Source organism: Centroberyx affinis, unplaced genomic scaffold, assembly GCF_046629955.1.
Source record: "Centroberyx affinis isolate AG114_WGS23_722 - 3 ecotype Tasmania unplaced genomic scaffold, CSIRO-AGI_Caff_v1 ptg004848l_1, whole genome shotgun sequence".
NCBI lineage: Eukaryota > Metazoa > Chordata > Actinopteri > Beryciformes > Berycidae > Centroberyx > Centroberyx affinis.
Genome location: NW_027282368.1, coordinates 95,012 through 113,998, shown reverse-complemented (window position 1 = coordinate 113,998; position 18,987 = coordinate 95,012). Strand labels below are relative to the sequence as shown.

At 37.8% G+C, this 18,987-nt stretch overlaps 1 protein-coding gene across 1 annotated transcript in view; it reads right to left on the bottom strand.

The window, feature by feature from the left end:
- Positions 1 to 18,987, bottom strand: part of LOC139666168 (ryanodine receptor 2-like) — a 167,658-nt gene that overhangs the window by 54,878 nt on the left and 93,793 nt on the right. Inside the window, exons 56-66 of the mRNA XM_071545293.1 lie at positions 18,736 to 18,870; positions 17,330 to 17,442; positions 17,139 to 17,235; positions 15,083 to 15,189; positions 14,699 to 14,750; positions 14,092 to 14,142; positions 11,983 to 12,082; positions 11,544 to 11,623; positions 7,185 to 7,261; positions 6,010 to 6,083; positions 3,679 to 3,696 (exon numbers count right to left, since the gene is read on the bottom strand). Of these exons, the coding sequence (XP_071401394.1) occupies positions 3,679 to 3,696; positions 6,010 to 6,083; positions 7,185 to 7,261; positions 11,544 to 11,623; positions 11,983 to 12,082; positions 14,092 to 14,142; positions 14,699 to 14,750; positions 15,083 to 15,189; positions 17,139 to 17,235; positions 17,330 to 17,442; positions 18,736 to 18,870 (904 nt within the window). The remainder of the gene's footprint in view (positions 1 to 3,678; positions 3,697 to 6,009; positions 6,084 to 7,184; positions 7,262 to 11,543; positions 11,624 to 11,982; positions 12,083 to 14,091; positions 14,143 to 14,698; positions 14,751 to 15,082; positions 15,190 to 17,138; positions 17,236 to 17,329; positions 17,443 to 18,735; positions 18,871 to 18,987) is intronic.

Here is an 18,987-nt window from a genome sequence, read left to right as displayed (position 1 = left end):
ACTGGGCTGTTGGAGAGAGAAATCTGCAGGTCTAAAACAAGACTGAAAGTGCCATTTTTTTTTACACAGAAAATGTTATAAGTATGCAACTTGCACAACTCACATGATATAAGCACAGCCCACTGACAATTTGCAGTGGGTAAATTTGAAGAGCTTCATTCCAAAATAAGACATCAAACATTATGTAAATTTAACACTTGTTCTGACAAAATGACTGTTGCTTTGTTTGCATGAAATGAAACTCGGCATCGAATATTTTTTGGAGGTATTATCCGACTACAACCTTTGATGCCACAATAGTAGCTTTCATTTTTGAAATAATGAGTAATGAACTTTAAGGCAGCATTTCTTCCCAAAACAGATATGTAGTGTTTTGGAATGTTTCTGAATTTGTGAGAGTAGATGCTGAACGTACTATTTAATAATAGTTTAAAAGCACTTTCAAGCTTATTCCCAACATGGTGATAACCCAGATGAAAAGAATCAATATCTTCACAATTGACACAAAATATTGAGAGCATTTTAACGTTATATTTTCAATATCTCAGCACATAAAACCTTCTCTGGTCTATCAAAAAACTGTTACTTTTCACTACTACATATAATGTATGAGAAACTACAACCAAATCATGAATGGAAAACACAATACTGAATTGAAAATAAAAAGTCACAACACAAAGGCGTCGAAAAGGGGAGAACTGATCAAATCAAGAGCTTTTTTCACATGAAAAGGAAGCAGAACAGTCATGGAGGATCAGAAGGACAAGACACCGACTACAAAACACAGAGTCCACAGTTCGGCCAGTCAACGGGAGGAGGAAGAAGAAAGGAAGGAGGGAGGAAGAGATCTGAGTTCACCCTCCTCCACTTGCAGAGCAGCACAGACAAAAAAGCCACTGCAAAGTCCAAAATGCATCACTTACAGAGGGGGGAAAGTGAAGGAGAGAAAGACCAAGCAAGAAAAGATGAGAGATGAGTGTCAAGTAGGGCTGCAACAATTGGTTATTTTTATTTTCGAATCTATTGAATATTTGAGAAATCTATGATCACGCATACACTTTTTTCAACATTTTAGTGTAGATAAATTTATTAGAAAATCAAAATGTCACCTTTGTTTGGATCAATGCACAAAAATTCCACCAAAGAAATCTGTCAACTACAGTATTAAGCTTTTTAAAAGGTAACACTTTACAATAAGGGTACACTAATTAAGGGTTAGTTAATGCTTAATAAGCATTAATGAACCCTTAATTAACAGTTAACTAATGTGTAATTAACTAATGGTGTTCATGTTAACTAAGGTATTAATTTATACATTATTCAATAGTTTATAAAGATGACTATTAAATAATGTATATTAGTAAATGATTACTAGACACATTAGTTAACTGTTAATTAAGGGTTAGTTAATGCTTATTAAGCATTAAGTAACCCTTAATTAATGTAACCTTATTATAAAGTGTTACCTTTTAAAATGTAAAACAAATAAATACATTAAAAAGTAGACATGTCAAGCTCTCTACTCATGTATCAAATAAAGGCAAAAAAATAAAAAAAATAAGACATATATCTTGAATGAATTTAACTATATTTGGTAATTCCACTACACTACTGTGCCATTGTGTTTTAAGAATGTTCTTTTGTAACCATTACAGGATCATCGCATTACACCGAAGGAATGTCAGTATACTGACGTGATCTGCACTTGAGTTGAGTTGTGCAGATGCCAGTTGTCTTTGTATGGGAGGAAATTAGTATCAATAATGATAAAATAAACAGAGATGTAAATGTAAAGACTCAAATGCATACTACAATCCACAAATATATTAAGATTGTTGAATGCAACAAAAAAGGGACAAATATATTTCACCATCTACCAATAAATGATTTGTTAATTGTATTCTGTAAACCAACCAGCACCAACAGATTTCCAGAGCCTAAACAAATGTTTACATTTTTTAATCTGCACTTGTGGATCTAATTACATGTGTGGATCGGATTGCATTTGTTCTTATTTTTGACACACTTGTTGTCACCAAAAAAGGAGAAGAAGAAGAGGAAGAAGAAGGAGAGACTCAGGCTTTGTCTCAAATGGAAAAAAGATGGATTCGGAGGCAGGGAGGCTTGTTTTCATTAAACGCTGCCTGAGGTGCCTTCTTCAGCTGGTTTTGAAGGCAGCATAGAATGTGTCCTTCTTTGGGGAGGATATGCCGCAATTCTGTGCATCCACTGCCATCCAGATCAAATCAATGCCGAGCAACGGAAATGAATATTCATTCTGTTTAACTGTTCAGTGCCTATTTAATAAGTTGGTAACACTTTACAATAAGGGTCACTAAGTTAAGGGTTAGTTAATGCTTAATAAGCATTAACTAACCCTTAATTAACAGTTGACTACTGTGTCTGGTAATCATTTACTAATGGTGTTCATGTTAACTAAGGTATTAATTTATACATTATTTAATAGTCATCTTTAGAAACTATTAAATCATGTATAAATTAATACCTTAGTTAACATAAACACCATTAGTAAATTACACATTAGTTAACTGTTAATTAAGGGTTAGTTAATGCTTATTAAGCATTAACTAACCCTTATTAAGCATTAACTAACCTTATTAACCCTTATTAAGCATTAACTAACCCTTATTAACCCTTATTAAGCATTAACTAATCCTTAACTTAGTGACCCTTATTGTAAAGTGTTACCAATAAGTTTGTTCTGAATTTCGGATTGAAGAGCTTGCTAAACAGAGAGGTAATGGTAGAAGCTTGTATGTTGTACCCAATTATTTCTGTAAAATTTAAGCCAGAAACACAATGGGATATGTTTCATTAATGGTTAACTGTGCATTGCCTATAGGCATGACCGTGGCCGATCAGAATATAAAGATCATTTGAAAATGGGAATCATTCTTCGATTGAATTTTTTTTTTTTCAAATTTTTGGAATATTTGTTGCAGCCCTAAGAGAGTGTGTCAGAAAAAGAGAGACAGAAAGAGAGGCCGAGAACACACAGAGAGGGGATTGTACACTACACAACAGACAACCACCAACACAATAACCATCTCCATCACTGAGACAGCACAACCAGCCCACTGTAAGTTACTAGATGACCGGGGCCAGGGGGAGGGATGTGTGAAGGTAAGAGACCACCACTTCAGACCAGCTAAATCGTACAAATACTAGATACATCTAGAATGTGCCAGATACTGTACAAATCCTGAGAGGGAGGCAAAATGACTTTTGTGTTAGATGGCAACAGCTACAGTTCTACCACTTATGAGCTATGTTGATCTTTTCAGTCCGTAAGTCTTTCAGCCTTGGTATTTTTGAAACCAATATATATTAGATTGTTGATTGTGTACATGACACGTTTTAACACAAAATTGAAAGGAGGGCTTGGATTCTACATTAGCAACACGGTATAAAAAGGACAAACCACAAAACCAACTAGAGAACAAGTTAGCATTGTGCTACAGCAAAAAAAATACAACAGTGAGGGAATGTAAGGTAAAGCAGCAAAGCAGCTACAAATACATAGTAGGTAAAGGCCAAGGTTCAAAGGTTTAGACTCAGGACCTGGACAGAACTGACACAAGAACTAACCAACCAACCAAAGCAAGAGAGAGAGGACGACCAACTAACAGACAAGAAAATGGCAGAAGGCATAATTACCACGCTCATGAGTGATGACTGAGGAGGGGCAGACAGTACAGTAAACAAAACAAGAGAAAAGGAACAGAAAAAAGAAAGGGGGAAAGAAAGAAAGATAGAAAGAAAGAAAAAGCCAGAGATCAAATAGATTACATAGAGGAAAAGGAGTTTTTAAAAATTCAAAATTGAGTTGTTTGCAGTTTAATAGCAGACCCTGCACACTGAACAAAGTTTATAAAAGGGTATTATGACAAAAAAGTTGATTGGTTCATCACATAAATGAAATGGAAATGTACAATCAAACAAAGTTTGACACCATTTTTTTTATACCATGTAATTCTTATTCAATAAGACTGTGAAATTTTAACCCAGAAGAAATTCTGAAAATAAAGTATGCGTTTTTGATACATTACTTAATAGAAGAAATAGCATGGGGAAAAAAATTAAATTGAAATATCATTATTGCCAGGAAAATACACACAGTAAAACTCAATAGGCCAATCATGTTTTGTATTTAGAACAATTTGCCCTTCATAAAAAAATAACATAACATAAAGAACTTGCATGGAACTTGTATGGAAAACCTTTTTTGTCAATGTACCCTTTCAGAAAATGTTGTCAAGAAAAACAAAAGACATTTTTCTTACACTGTTACAGATTATCCACATAAAGGCAGTTAATTTGATTTTTTAAAAAGTATCAGTATCGAAGCTAAAGAATGATTGTGAACATTTGTGACACTTGTATACATATAGAGGGGTAATAGGCAAATCATAAGCACAGAAACTTGTACATCAGGAAATTATACATGATAATGCATGTGGACAACAGAAAAACAGGCACTACTGCATTACCATTAGTCAAACTCAACAAAACGCTCAACCAAAGTGATGACAAAATAAATAGGACAAAGCAAGATAAAGAATGATGATTTGACAAGGCTAACAAGAACTTTCAAGTATCAGGAATAACTGCATAAGATTTACATATGACATCAAAGTGTATAGTATTTCTACTAGCATAACTGTAATGTCACAATCATTTCTATGGTCAAATATTTATTAGGAGTTCTTTGGTGATGCATTGACAGGTTTGTCAAGAGCAGAACTGGGTCAGTTATAGACATAAGTGCTTGAAATCATTTTACAGGATACCTTGACATTTTGAATTATAATCAGTTTTTTTTCCTTCACCAGAATCTATTGACCTTATCAGAAAAAAGTTTCTAAATGTATCCTTCAGTTACCTTAGAAACTGCTTTTTGGCATTGTTAGCATTCTTTGTCCAAACAGTGGTTTCATATAGTAGCATCCACTGGTTTCATAAATAAATGTTAACGCACCATTTTTACGTCAATAAAAGTGCAAGTACAGAATCTTTTTCATCACATTGTGACTAGGGCTGTGCAACAAGATTGATACAGCTGAGTATTGCAATATTTTTTTCCATGATACTGTATCGATTTTCCAGCCCCTTGTATCGATACATTAAAAAAAACTATTCATGTTTTAAACGGATTTAAAATGTCCTTAAATTTCCCTCAAATCCCTTTGAATTAAATAGTTTTGACTCAATTTGTCCGCTGAGTTATCAATATAATGTGATGTACATATTAGACTACCCAGGTGGTACACAGCAAGTTGTATTTTCAGCTCTATTTTTAAATTTTCAGTAAATTATGTAGAGTATTGCAATGTATCGCAATATGTATATCGTGACCCATGTATCGTGATACAATCGTATTGTGACCCATGTATCGTGATACAACCGTATCGTGACCCATGTATCGCAATATGTGTCGTATCGTGACCCATGTATCGTGATGCAATCGTATCGTGACCCATGTATCGTGATACGTATCGTATCATGACCCATGTATTGTGATACAATCGTATCATGACCCATGTATCGTGATACAATCGTATTGTGACTCATGTATCGTGATACAAACGTATCGTGACCCATGTATCCTGATACATATCGTATTGTGACCCATGTATCCTGATACATATCGTATCATGACCCATGTATCGTGATACAATCGTATCGTGATACAATCGTATCGTGACACAATTGTATCGTGACCCATGTATCGTGATACGTATCGTATCATGACCCATGTATCGTGATACAATCGTATCGTGACCTATGTATCGTGATACATATCGTATCGTGAGGTCCTTGCCAATACCCAGCCTTAATTGTGACAGTCCCATTGACTTACAATGGGACTGGAAGGGTGTGGCGGTCCGGAGCAACTACTTCGAAATCCAGCTCAAGGAAAAAGACAGGTTGAGGTTAAAGCAGAGTTAAATGTAAGGTGTATTATATTTTAAACTTAGTGAAGCCTACCTGATCCCTCCTCTGTCACCATGCCCAGTCCTTCTGCTTTGTTCTGCCTCTCAAATGCATTCAGATCCAGAACACTGAAACAGAGGCAAATATATCACAATACATCCTTGGTATGTTGCTTTTCCATCACTGACCCTCTTCCCTATACAACCTTAGCCAGTAACGAGGGGATGAGCAGCTGAGCACTGTCTGTCCACCATCCCCCATAATTGAGATAACTGAGGGTCTATTCACTCTTAGGCAGTTCTTGAAGTTCCATGGAACACCCAGTTAAATAATTGAAAAAAGAAACCAATACAATAAAGCACACACTATCTCTTAACCCTTACAATAGCCTGGTTAAGCTCATACTTCAATTATGAGAAACCTGCTTAACATGTCTGGCTTAGTCCCATATTAAACAGGTTTCAGTGGCATGGAGACATCTTACTCCTCTCACTTTTGTTTTTTGCTGTCTGCTCCCTAACTTACATAACACAAGTGTGACTCTCATGGTAAGTGGCATAAGTGCATATCCAGTGGGATGCTTTCTTTCCATTCTACATCTGTAAATTCAGGCATAACCACCCTCTCCCACCAGTCCTGACTCCCAAATTCCTGCCAGCAGCATGGTCAACAAGACAGCGAAAGTTCTTTCATTTTCTATAGAACCAAGTGCTGTTTTTTTTTGTTTTTTTTTACCTATGTAGCACTTGCGAGCTAGCTATGTTAACTCATCAAAATTATGTCATGTTATGATAAACAATACCAAAGCAGCAAAAAATACATGTTTTGACTATTCAACTAGATCCACTAGATCAGTGATTCTCAACCTTTTTCATATCAAGGACCCTAATTTAGTCCACATTAGGACCACAGACCCCCATTTGATGAGATTTTGTCTCTCTGACCCAAATCTGAGAATATTTTTATTGTTAGATATGATTTGTTCAGAATTCCATGACTGTCTGTATTGCAGGTAGAGGGATAACAGTCAAACTATGATCAAAACAGTCATTCTTCTACATTCTCTAATTGTGTTAACTTCTTGTAAATGAAATAATGGCGAAGTTTAACAATTCATACATTTGCTGGGGACCCCCTGGAACCCCCTCAAGGACCCCTGGTGGTCCCCGGACCCCACGTTGAGAACCACCGCACTAGATAGATGCAATCTGAAAGAATTTTAGCGTTACCTGCATGACTGCATCAGGCCAGCCAGACTCTGAAAAAATCCCACATCCTTTTTGTCTTTCAGATAATCCAGCATTTTCTGTCAGAGGCAGAGAAAGGCAACAGAAGCCAATGGAATGGCCATGAATGACTCACATTAGACAAGTTAGATTTGAAGCAAATATGTTTTCAGTCATTATCAGAATATAGTTACGTGTCATAAATTTGACCTTCTGCAGTCAATGCGCCAGGGTTCACTGCATAAGGACAAGACATTGGAATGACGTGGTTGCTACTGGTAAATGTGTGGAGCATATGGAGTTACAGTTATGCAGAGCAATTTTCCTTCAACACACAGATGAAGTGTTAGATGGATGTTGACATACCAAGTATTGACTAATAATCTGTTTGTCATGTAAGACATCTTCTTTGTGAGATTGAGGTGTTGCATATTTCCTTTGATAAGCATATTTCCATGATGTTAACATGGGTCTTTGATTTCACCCAGGAATGAATATACTCTATAGTTGTATAGAGTATGTGGCTAGTTATAGCTGATTGAGAAGCATTTGGAGTCGTTCAGAATGCATTGAGCGAAAGAGAAAATGCAAAGTATTATGTACAGTTTACGCACAGTACACTGAAAATGTCAAATTATATAGATTTATTTAGACAAAATTACTGTATATTGTTCAAATCTCAACATATGAACATTTAGATTGGGAGATCTATTTAAAATTATGTTTCTGACCAACTTTTCAAATTTCAAGTGAATTAATTACTGTCACAGAACACACCCCCTTCCCAAATCATGTAAAATTGACAAGTGCAGAAAAACACTACTAGATGGCTGCATGGGCACACAGCTACTCCCGTTCCTTTCTTGTCTTAGTAAAAGCCTATTAGACAACACAGAATATACTGTAGACTAAAACATACACTGACTAGACAATCTATGCTATTTATCTAGACCTGAATAAAGAAACTAGGGTGATCGAAACTTCTACTTTAAAAAAAAAGAGGGGAAAAGAAAATTGGAAAAGCTGTTACATTATAACATGTTATAGTAGGCTATTTTAGTGAAGTGGTCATATTTTGACCTTATGCCATTCCTGGCCCCACAAACCAAAATTGGCAGGTGAGTATCTACTCCTTTATGTCACTGTTTTTTTGTATTCAAATAGATCAATGTGTTCTTGTCCAAAACACTGTGGGTATGCTCACTGGCGTAACTACCACCACTGGTTTACAGCATGGATGCAGCAGAGCAGCGACAGCCAGACTTCAGTTTGTTAGAGGTGTTTTTCTTTGGTGTTTTCTGTGGTTTATGTCAGTTATAGGTGAGCCATGCATCAACTGGAATATGTTTTTTTTTTAACTATTTGAATTGGTATACAATGAGGAGATCAGAGGAGTGCTGTCTGTGGTGCTGACCAGGTTATGCCACTGGGCGTGCTGGCTCCCAGACTGGCATCCCTCCTACCTAATCTTCAAGTTGATGTACAGTATATGTGTTTGCTTCACTGAACTCCTGCTTGAATAGTGATGCCTTCACCAGTGTAAGTGCCATCCACCCCAACAGCTGAAGGCTGTGATGAAGAGGCTGAGCAGGCAACTCAACCACCTAGCCCTGTCTGTTCAATCTCAGAATCCCAAGATGGGAAGAAGAGTGTGGAGAGGACACACTCATGCACCTCATCAAGAGTACAGCATAAACCATCTCAGAAATGCAAAAAAAAAATGTAACACCAACTGAATCTGAGCTGTGGGCCAAATCTGTGGCGATGAGGATGGACAAGCTCTCAAGCTATCAACGAGCACTGATTCGCTGTAAGGTGCAGAACATTCTCCTTGAGGCTGAACACACCCAAGGATCCCTAATGAACTTTCTCCAGGAACCAAGTGACTTTATCCAATAACAACATAGAAACAAATTTTGTACAAAATCCATTTTTAATATCTATTAATCCTTTATATTCAGCTTAAGTAACAATTCTTGAATTTTAAACAACAGGCAATTGTTAATTTTTTAACTAGACTGTCAATTATCTAGTTAATTGTCAATTATCAGTTTCTCACAAAGATGTACATTTTAATGGAGAAACAATAAAGTTTCACCTTATTGTTGTGCTGGTTTATTAGTATTATTTTTTTTTTTTTTCATTATCAGGGGTTAAAGCCCGTAGGGCTGAAACTGTATTATTTTTGTGCTGGTTTATTATTATTATTTGGGGTTTTTTTTCATTATCAGGTTTTTAAGCTCATAGGGCTGAAACCCTATTGATTTTGTACTGGTTTATTATTATTAGGTGTTCAAGCATGTAGGGCTTAAACTATAATTAAAGGTCAACATTTCCAATTTTGAATTGTCATAACGTCTACACAGTTTGTCCAATTTCCACAAAACTTTGCCTCAAGGACCCCTAAAGTCCACCTGGAAAACTTTTGAGCCATTTTTAATTGTTTTTAGTTCTGTCATTATCTACTCACCCTCATGCCAGTTGAAACACGGTGAAGTTTGTCAGTCCATATAACACACAGAGAGGTTTCCAGCACAACTCCGTAGCAGCGTTCTCCAAAACAACTGAAGTCCGTGGGGACCGGTTCTTTAGAGTTCCAAAAAGAATAAAAAAGAACAAAAAGTAACTATTAAATTACTCCATACAGCTCGTGCAGCATAATCCAACTCTTCTGAAGCCAAGTGATTGTGAGCGGAAAAGACCTGTATTTACACCATTATTTAGCGCAAATCTTCACTACGACGTTGTTTTTTGAAAAACGGTTGTGTGTACGCACCCAGACCTTGCGTGTTATGTGAATCTCCCCGACTTCCGTGTTTACACTCCTGCACATGGTCTGCGTCACAGAAACTGAAATAGCTCTGCTGAAAGTGCCTCTCTACAAAGAACGGAGTGACCAGACAGCCCTGTTTTCCAGAGACAGTCCACGGATATGGTAAAGGTAAGCTTTTTGAAATTCATAAATCACATACATCCAAATGGTTCTGCAATTGACAGAGGATGTGGGAGTTTACTGAAAAACTATCAGCGTTTCACTTGGTATCAGTAGGCTACTCCCGTGGGGACGCGGGCTTTGTAATAATCACAAATACAGGTGATCGGGAAAGAGATTGAAATCACTGAATCACTCAGGTAAAAAACTACATCACCAGATTCTAGTAGTACTACTGATGTCTGGACAGGGCCAGTGGTTTGATCTGATCAAGCCGCTATTGCTGCTGCTTCGTCCATCTGTCTGAGTTCCTTGTCTGTGTATTCTGATTCAAATAAAAAAGGCTGGGCAAAGAACTGTTGTTCCTCTTCTATATCGAAGTCATCGGATAATTTCTTATTTGTTTAAAAGTAAGCGGTTAGCGTGGTCTGGGTGCGTGCACGTGACTGTTTTTCAAAAACAATGGCTGTAGTGAAGACTTGCACTAAATAATGGTGTAAATGCAGGTCTTTTGCACTCACTGTGTGATCGTTTGGCTTCAGAAGACTTGGATTATGCTGCACAAACTGTATGGAGTAATTTTATGGTTCTTTTTTGTTCTTTTTGGAACTCTGAAGAACAGGTCCCCACTGACTTCAGTTGTTTTGGAGAAGGCTGCTATGGAGTTGTGCTGGCAACCTCCCTGTGTGTTACATGGACTAACAAACTTCACCTGTGTTTCATATGGCATGCAAGTGAGTAGATAATGTCTGAATTTTCATTTTTGGGTGAACTATTCCTTTTACACAAAAATGGCCATAACTGCATGCCCCTTGGTCCAATTATCACAAAACTCGGCAGATATATTAAGGGATGTATTTGCACGAACCACCTTCATGGCCACCTACAGCTATATTTTTCATTGAGATTGGTCCAATAGTTGAAATTACTGTGTACATCACAGTATTTACAGTAAGACAATTATAGTCACTGTGGGCTCAATTTCGACAATTTTTAAAACCTTACATAACTTTTAAAGTTGAGTGGGAGGAGTTTGACTTAATTAGTTTTGGAAAAAAAACAACAAAAAAACCAGAGCGATTAACTTGCAGTCCATAAAACATTCTTGTCACATGGGCCTGCATCCTCAGAAAATTGCACACCTGTAGCACATATGGCTGATTTTTAATCAGTTTTTGGACGGTTGTTATAGCGCCACCATCAGGAAGATTGGCCCCATGTTACAGTCATGGGAAGGAAGTTTTTGTCAGAAGAAAGAAAGACCATTGGATATTTTCAAAACAGAATATAATGGCAGACTAATTAAAATCACTGTTACTGAAGAGTTAAACAAGTAAATACAATGATAGTAAAATAGGTAAAACAAATTATACCGAAGCCTGTGTGTAAAAGTGTGTTTTCAGAAGCGATGTAAAAGATGACAGTAATACCTGTTGTACAGTGGAGTTTCCCCCATTGAGGACGGCTATGCCCAGCTTAAGAGTAGAGGCCACCATGGGACCCATCTCACCTGGAGGAGGGAACCACACACACAAAACAACTGGTCATTAGCCATTTATCCACCACAGAGCCGAATAGGGCTTCACGGGGCAAGGGACAATTCTCCATAGATAATGATATCTTGAAAACTGAGCATAAAGTTTAGTGAAAACTCTTCCTGAGATCCATAAAGGGACAGGCCTTAAAGGTCAGGTGCAATTCAGCTCTGCCACAAACTGTTCTCTGTCCTCAGCATTCCTTACATTCGTACTTCAGCCATTAGATATTACGTCAAATGCGTCATGGAGGACAAAAAAAAAAAATCACAAGAACTCATTGAGGAAGACCTAAATTAAAATAAGGATATATTGATGAGAAACTTAAACCTACCTTTGCTAGCGCTGATGGTTTGCAGCACCATCTCAGCAGCCCCGCGGTCGTGCAGTCGAGCCTGCTGGTACAACAGTTTCTGTTTCTCCATCTCCTTCTCCTGTTTATTGTGAACAGGACACAGGTGTGACAGGCAGTAGTGAACGATCTATAGCTACGACCACCATGCTCTCATAGGGTTACAATTTTATCATGAAAGAAAAAAGGGATTATCGCGTAAGTTCATCAGTATCCATTCAGTAACTGAATGAAGATCGTCAAATGTATCAGAAAATTGAGCTTCTGGTTTGATACAGATATAATTTGCACAAGTTACAAGGTCTCTACAATGAGAGAACTAGAAGTCTGAATTATATTCCAATTAAAGATAACCTAAAACATCATTAAATATGTATAAGTCAGTGACTTTAGTGTGTAAGTCGTTTGAATACATTCATAAGTGACTGTATGCAGGGATAAGCAGCTCTGGGTCAATTAGCATTTTTTTGTGCGTTTTGACCTGTGTACCAGGTAAGTGGGGTTTACCACATTAGGACAATTCAAATAATGTCTGGTAAGTTATTGATCACAGAAAAGTATACTGAATTGCCTTTCAAATACTTTCCTGTGATTGTCAAAATTTTCTGGCACTCGTATGTGGCGAAAGCCTTCCTGACCCTAACTAGGCTATCAAACATATCGGGGCTATTATTTGATCCAGGTCTGTGAAGAACACATGAAACTGCTATTGGTTGAGCCGGAGTCTTGGAGAAAGACGCAGGAGAACACAAAGTCAACACAGAAATGGAGGCCAAAACATCAGCAGTGAGATCACTTGTGTACTTGTGCAGTTCCTGTTTGGGAGACCAGATCTTCTACTTATATTTTTAAATGCTAATTTCAGTGTAAACCAAGAATAGAAATGCAAAATGATCAAGGACCCAGGACTGCTTTGTTGTCTGCATCTGATCTTGTTGAGTAGTTTATATTCTGGTTTTCATGGTGGTCAAGTGCCAAATACCTAATTTCCTCTAATATTGGCCCGGGCCTTTATTTACCTCAACTGCAGAGGGTACCAGGCCTTTATTGGAAGCAGGCTTATATTAGAGACAGGCCTTTATTTCTAATTCCCTCTGTTTGATAAGTATATTTGCTGATATTTTAGTACGAAGCCTCCTTGTTTTCTGATCTGCTTCTGTTGGGGTTCGTTAGGTAGCCGTTTTTTTGTTACTGCGATGCATTACCGATAATTACGGTAATCGACGACGACATGCTCCAGAGACTTCCGCCGGCCGAGCTGTCTTGTGGCATACTGCCATCTTGTGGCACTTGTACGTTACTACAAACTACAGTTACATTATATAACAGGCACCAGGAGTTAACCGGTATCCACCGTTTTTTCCTTTGTTTTTTTCCCCGGCCTGTATTTGGGGCCGGCCTTTATTTGTTTGTGTCGACCACGGCCCCGACCATTATCGGAGACCCGGCTTTTAATTGACTACTGGCCACTATTAGAGGAAATACGGTAACCCCCATGTTAAAACTAAGTGGAATATTGCTTTAAGACTTGACGACTTGCAATTTTGATTGGCCATGATTATCCTCTTGTGCATCTTACCCCATGGCCAGTATTATATCTTTTTGGGCAGTCAGTCACATCTACAATAGTATGTCACTCCCAGCAATCCTACTTAACCACTACAGCTACAGCAGGGAACACGCAATAGCAGCAACAGTGACTGACAAAAACACAACTCTGCCAGCCAGCAACAGGGGGCGCCACAGCACCAGCCTTGCTGCTTCCGGCTTCCCATCAGAGCCATGAAGAAGAAACACAAAAGGAGGTGGATGGAAGAGACTGGAAATATAGAAAGATGGCCGCTCCTACATTTGCTCTTTGTTCGTTTAGGTTAAAAACAACATTGGAGAGAAAGTGCATATTACATATGTGTCTTATTCAATGCTTTGCTACAATGTGATACAGACTGTAGTGTGATAAGGAGTCTGTTGTCCTACAAATCTAAATATTCTCATTATTGTCATCGGTGGGAGAGACTAGCCATGCAGTCTCATTGGGTTTTTTAGATAGAGAGACAGACAGACAGACAGACAGACAGATCATTCACCTACTTCAAAACTCTTCACTTCCTCTCCGTCTTCATCCTCTTCATCATGGCAACTCTGATGGAGGAAAGAGGGAGTGATGAAAAAGAGAGGGAGACAGAGAGGACGATGGATAAGATGTTACAAGGGGAAGAAAGTTTGAGTTAATTAGTACTACAACTACCGCTACTACTATTACTGCTACTAATAATAATAATAGTAATTATAGCTGCAAGCAGCCATTAGCAGGGTCCGAGCCCATTGGGCAAATGATTTGACAGTGAGAATATAAGCTTGATTTAACATTTCCATCTTCAAGATGCTTTAGGAGTTACTGGCCAAAACACAAAGTTGCTTATTATAGCGCTACCATCTAGTTGATAGGTGTACATTTTCTTTGCCTGAATAGTGGAGGAGACTTGAAACCTATCCACCAAATTTGATTCTTCTAGGACTTACGGTCTCCGAGGCACAGAAAGGCAGAAAAAGAAGCAGAAGAATCCTAACAAATATAATAGGGCTGCAGCACCTGCGTGCTTGGGCCCCTAAATGTCATTATCATCCTGTAATAAGCCTGTTAATTCACATTACTTCTGTGTAATGAAAAAGATTCTGTAACTGGTGTAGCTGGTACCTTAGCCATGATGTCAGCATAGGCCATGTAGAGATTATCCTCATCCAGTTTACTGCAACAGAAATGACACACAGGAAGAAATCTTCAGCTGGCAAATGAAATTCATCACAGCCAGATCACAGTGCTGACATAGTACAGTACAACAGCTGCTGATATACAGTACAACAGCACTCCCTCTCGTGTGATATTGCTTAACTATTGCATCACTATTACCATTTTAACCAGCATTATATTTCCATTAGTGTGTGTTGGGTCTGGCTACTACATTCCCCTTATGGCTTCAAAGGTCAAGACCCCTTGCTGCCTTCCCCCTGTTCATATCTTCCATAGTTTAGGCGGGTTTACCCTCCACTACATCCCAGCTTATATCTCAGTAAAACCCACCACTTCTCTGTGAGGGCCGTTCTACTGAACAGCTGAATGAGTTGATGCAGCGGATCAATGTGTTTCACACCTTCCTCTTCCTCAGATGGCTCCTCTTCACCAGGTTTCTGAAACACACACACACACACACACACACACACACACACACGATGGTGATAACAAGCAATCACCATGATGATAGACCTCCATTCTCTCTCCCTCCCATTCTCTTCCTCTCTGTGTCTATGCTGCTGGGAGGCGGTTTTATTTTACTTTTTGGAAGCCTTCGTTTTATAATTATAGAGAAAATAATTTCCCTACAATACCAGGTAATGAAATCTTATTAATCCAATCAGACATTATTTAGAAATGCAATTTTCAGCTCCTGTGCTCTGCATATCAATTAGGAAGAAAAATGTTCTACAGATGGGAAATCGCTATGACACTGAAAACAAGGTCAACCACAGATAAAAAAAAATACAATAAAAAATAACTATTATATTGCAATGATTGAGTAAATTGATGTTATAATCACAGCATTTAACAAACTAATTAACAGAATAAATAGCAAGTGAATTCAGAATTTTACCAGCCACTTTACAGCTAAAATAGTTTTTATGCTGCGGCATAAAATGTGGCATGGAAAATGGAGTGCTCTGAATCCACACATATAGTAGACTCAGTACAATTCATTTTGATAGGATTAATTACTTGTCCTTACCTACAGTGACAGCAGTGTCTGATGGAATCCAATGTTAAACAGGGGCAATATGCCAGTCTTTGTGCTGCACTCATGTTAACTCTCTGACTGTTGAGACGCGTTACTGTTTACAAATCCCATTACTAACACATGTGAGTTTGGAGCAAATTAGGCGCATTAGAGATCCGATTTAGATACATTTCTATACATTGACCGACTTTTGATCTTCTGCTGGCCTCCGAAGCGGGTGACTGCGCTATGCTAATTTTGCTGGAATTTGATACAGAATTTGATACGGCTGATCATAGAAATAGAATAGAATAGAAAGCCTTTACTATCATTGTACAGAATACAACGAAATTAGGAGTGCTACTCCTGACCAGTGCAATTAAAAGACAAAGGGAAACAATACAGAAACAAAACAAAACAACCTCAGCAAACAAACATCCACAGCCAACAACACAGGTTCTAAAATAAGTAAAATAAATACAATGTAATTTTGCACTAGAATAAGTGTACTTATTGTACTAGAATAAATGTAATTATTGCACTAGTATGAAAGTAATTTTTGCACTAGAATAAATGTAATTATTGCACTAGTATGAATGTAATTATTGCACTAGAATAAATGTAATTATTCTCATCATCATTATCATGGCATTCTTCTCAAATGGGTGGAAAGTTGTGTTGATGTCACTGACTACATCACTGATCTTTTCACTCTTTATGAGCCAGATCGTAGCCTGAGGTCTACACGCAAGGCCTTTCTGGTCGTTCCTGGTGACCAGAGGCGACCGGGCATTTGCTGTCAGGGCTCATTCAGCTAAATCTCTTATTTTAAATCACATCTTAAAACATTTTTTTTTTTGAAAAGGCCTCCTTATAATTTGCTGTGTTGTTCTCACTTGGTATTTTTTCTTGGTGTCTCATTTTAATTCTAGTGTATGTTTTTATTGTCTTGTCTATTGTTTTCTTGTATATACTGTATGATATTGATACTCTATTTTTTTTGTATCGTTATTTATTCATTTATTTATTTATTATTATTAGGATTTTTTCGGTGTTTTTGGTGTTTTCGGTGCTGTTTTGTTTGTTTGTCTGTTTGTCTGTTAGAAGGATTATGGAAAAACTACTGGCCCGATTTTCATGAAACTTTGTGGAAGGGTGTAGCATGGGCCAAGGAAGAACCCATTACATTTTGGAGCGGCTCCGGATCCGACTCACGAACAAGCAATAATAGCCTAATTATATAATTATAACCTAAGAGAATTTAATTATTGAAATCAATAAGGGATCATAATTTTCACCGTGATTTAGATGGTCAGTTTGTGTGTTCCTAAACTTCTGTACCCTCAGATTTGATTTAAGGGAACTTACAGCTAGGTCCTCTATGAGTTTATCTTCAAAGTAGTGTTCCTCTGCCTCAATCCAGGACTTCTCATAGCCCTGCAGGAACAAGTTCACGGCCCGGTGCCTGGTTTTGAAGAGATAACAGTGGACAATCAATGAGTCTGTTCACAAGCTACACTAGCAACCTGCATGTGCATGTGAACATGGAGTGCATATACCTGGGAAGGTTATATAGCGGTGCCATCCTGAAGCAGGCCACCACCGCTCTCTTCCTCTGTTTGGACAGCAGTTTGTGCCAGACGGCCTTCTTACTGCGCTGAGGATGCTCAACCTGAAAACACAATCAGTAGTAAATACCAACAAATGTCACAATGATCTATGACAGGATCATGTCTGGGCATGTCTGAACAAGCCCCCATATGGTAAGGAGGGGTTACATCCACCTGTTGTATTTTAGGGTTTAATAATATTTTTTCCATGGTCGGAAGGTGAGCGGATGGCTGTGTGTGCATGCCAAGGTTTCCCTTTGTTCTGTACTTGAGTTAAAAAGTGAGAATAACACAATTGTTAACAATTGTTAACAATTAATAACACAGGAATTGTTATTCTCACTATTGTGTTTTAATCATTTGCATGATATTGCACAGTATTTTTATTTAGCAAACTGCTGTCAACTTTAAGTTTGACAAAATTTTGCATTTAGATAAGACTAAAACTCTTGTAAATTTCCTGTAAACGCTCCATATTTGTTTTTAAAAAAAAATAAATTTAGCCTGTGGCCACGTTTTATAATGAAACTGGTTTTATTATAAAATGTGGCCCTACGATATTTGTTTAATCAAACACATTCACCATAAAAAAAAAATAATAATAATGATAATAACTTACAAAAAGCTGCCCGAGCTTGAAAAAACAACTGTAACCAGTTATCAAATGATTGTAAGTTTGGCAAACTCAAGATGTGTATTTTTTGTAAACATTTATTTAAAAAGCCACGTCGGTAACACTTTACAATAAGGGTCACTAAGTTAAGGGTTAGTTAATGCTTAATAAGCATTAACTAACCCTTAATTAACAGTTAACTAATGTGCCTTAGTTAACATGAACACCATTAGTAAATTACACATTAGTTAACTGTTAATTAAGGGTTAGTTAATGCTTATTAAGCATTAACTAACCCTGAGTGTCCCTTATTTTAAAGTGTTACCGCTACGTCCATTGAGAACCAATTCTCATTTGCAAGGACACAATTGAAAATAACACTGGGGGTGCGTGCTTCACTCTCTGCATTGAATACTCAAGCTGTAACATTATTGAGCACAGATCCTGAACAAGCCCATGGCGTGTGTTTGCTTCAATTAAATTAAATTAAATTAAATTAAATTAAATTAAATTCAATGTGATGCATTGAAGCACTGTGACACAGTTATTGGTTAAATTCCCTAATTCCACTAACGTTACTTAAATACCACAAGGTAATAATGTTACCTTCCGTTAAAGTTTGTAGGGCAGCAGAAGACGAGGTTTGGGCATCGCGGGTTTAAACACACAGCTATGCACACACACAAGCATAAATTAACATAAGCACTTGTACATACACGCACACACACACATAGACACACACCTGGTCTAGGTGGAAGAGGACGTGAGCAATGTCCAGGACTCTCTCCACGGTCTTCTCTGGATCGGAGGTGTCCTCACTGCGGTTTGGCAGGTCCCTGTACAGAGCCATCTGCCACCGGATAGCTGGGTCCTCCAGCTGTGGAAGACACAGCATAAATGAACATAAGCACTTGTACATCCGCATACGCCTACACACACACACACACACACACACACACACACACAGAACAAAATAAAGTCTTACCTATTCATC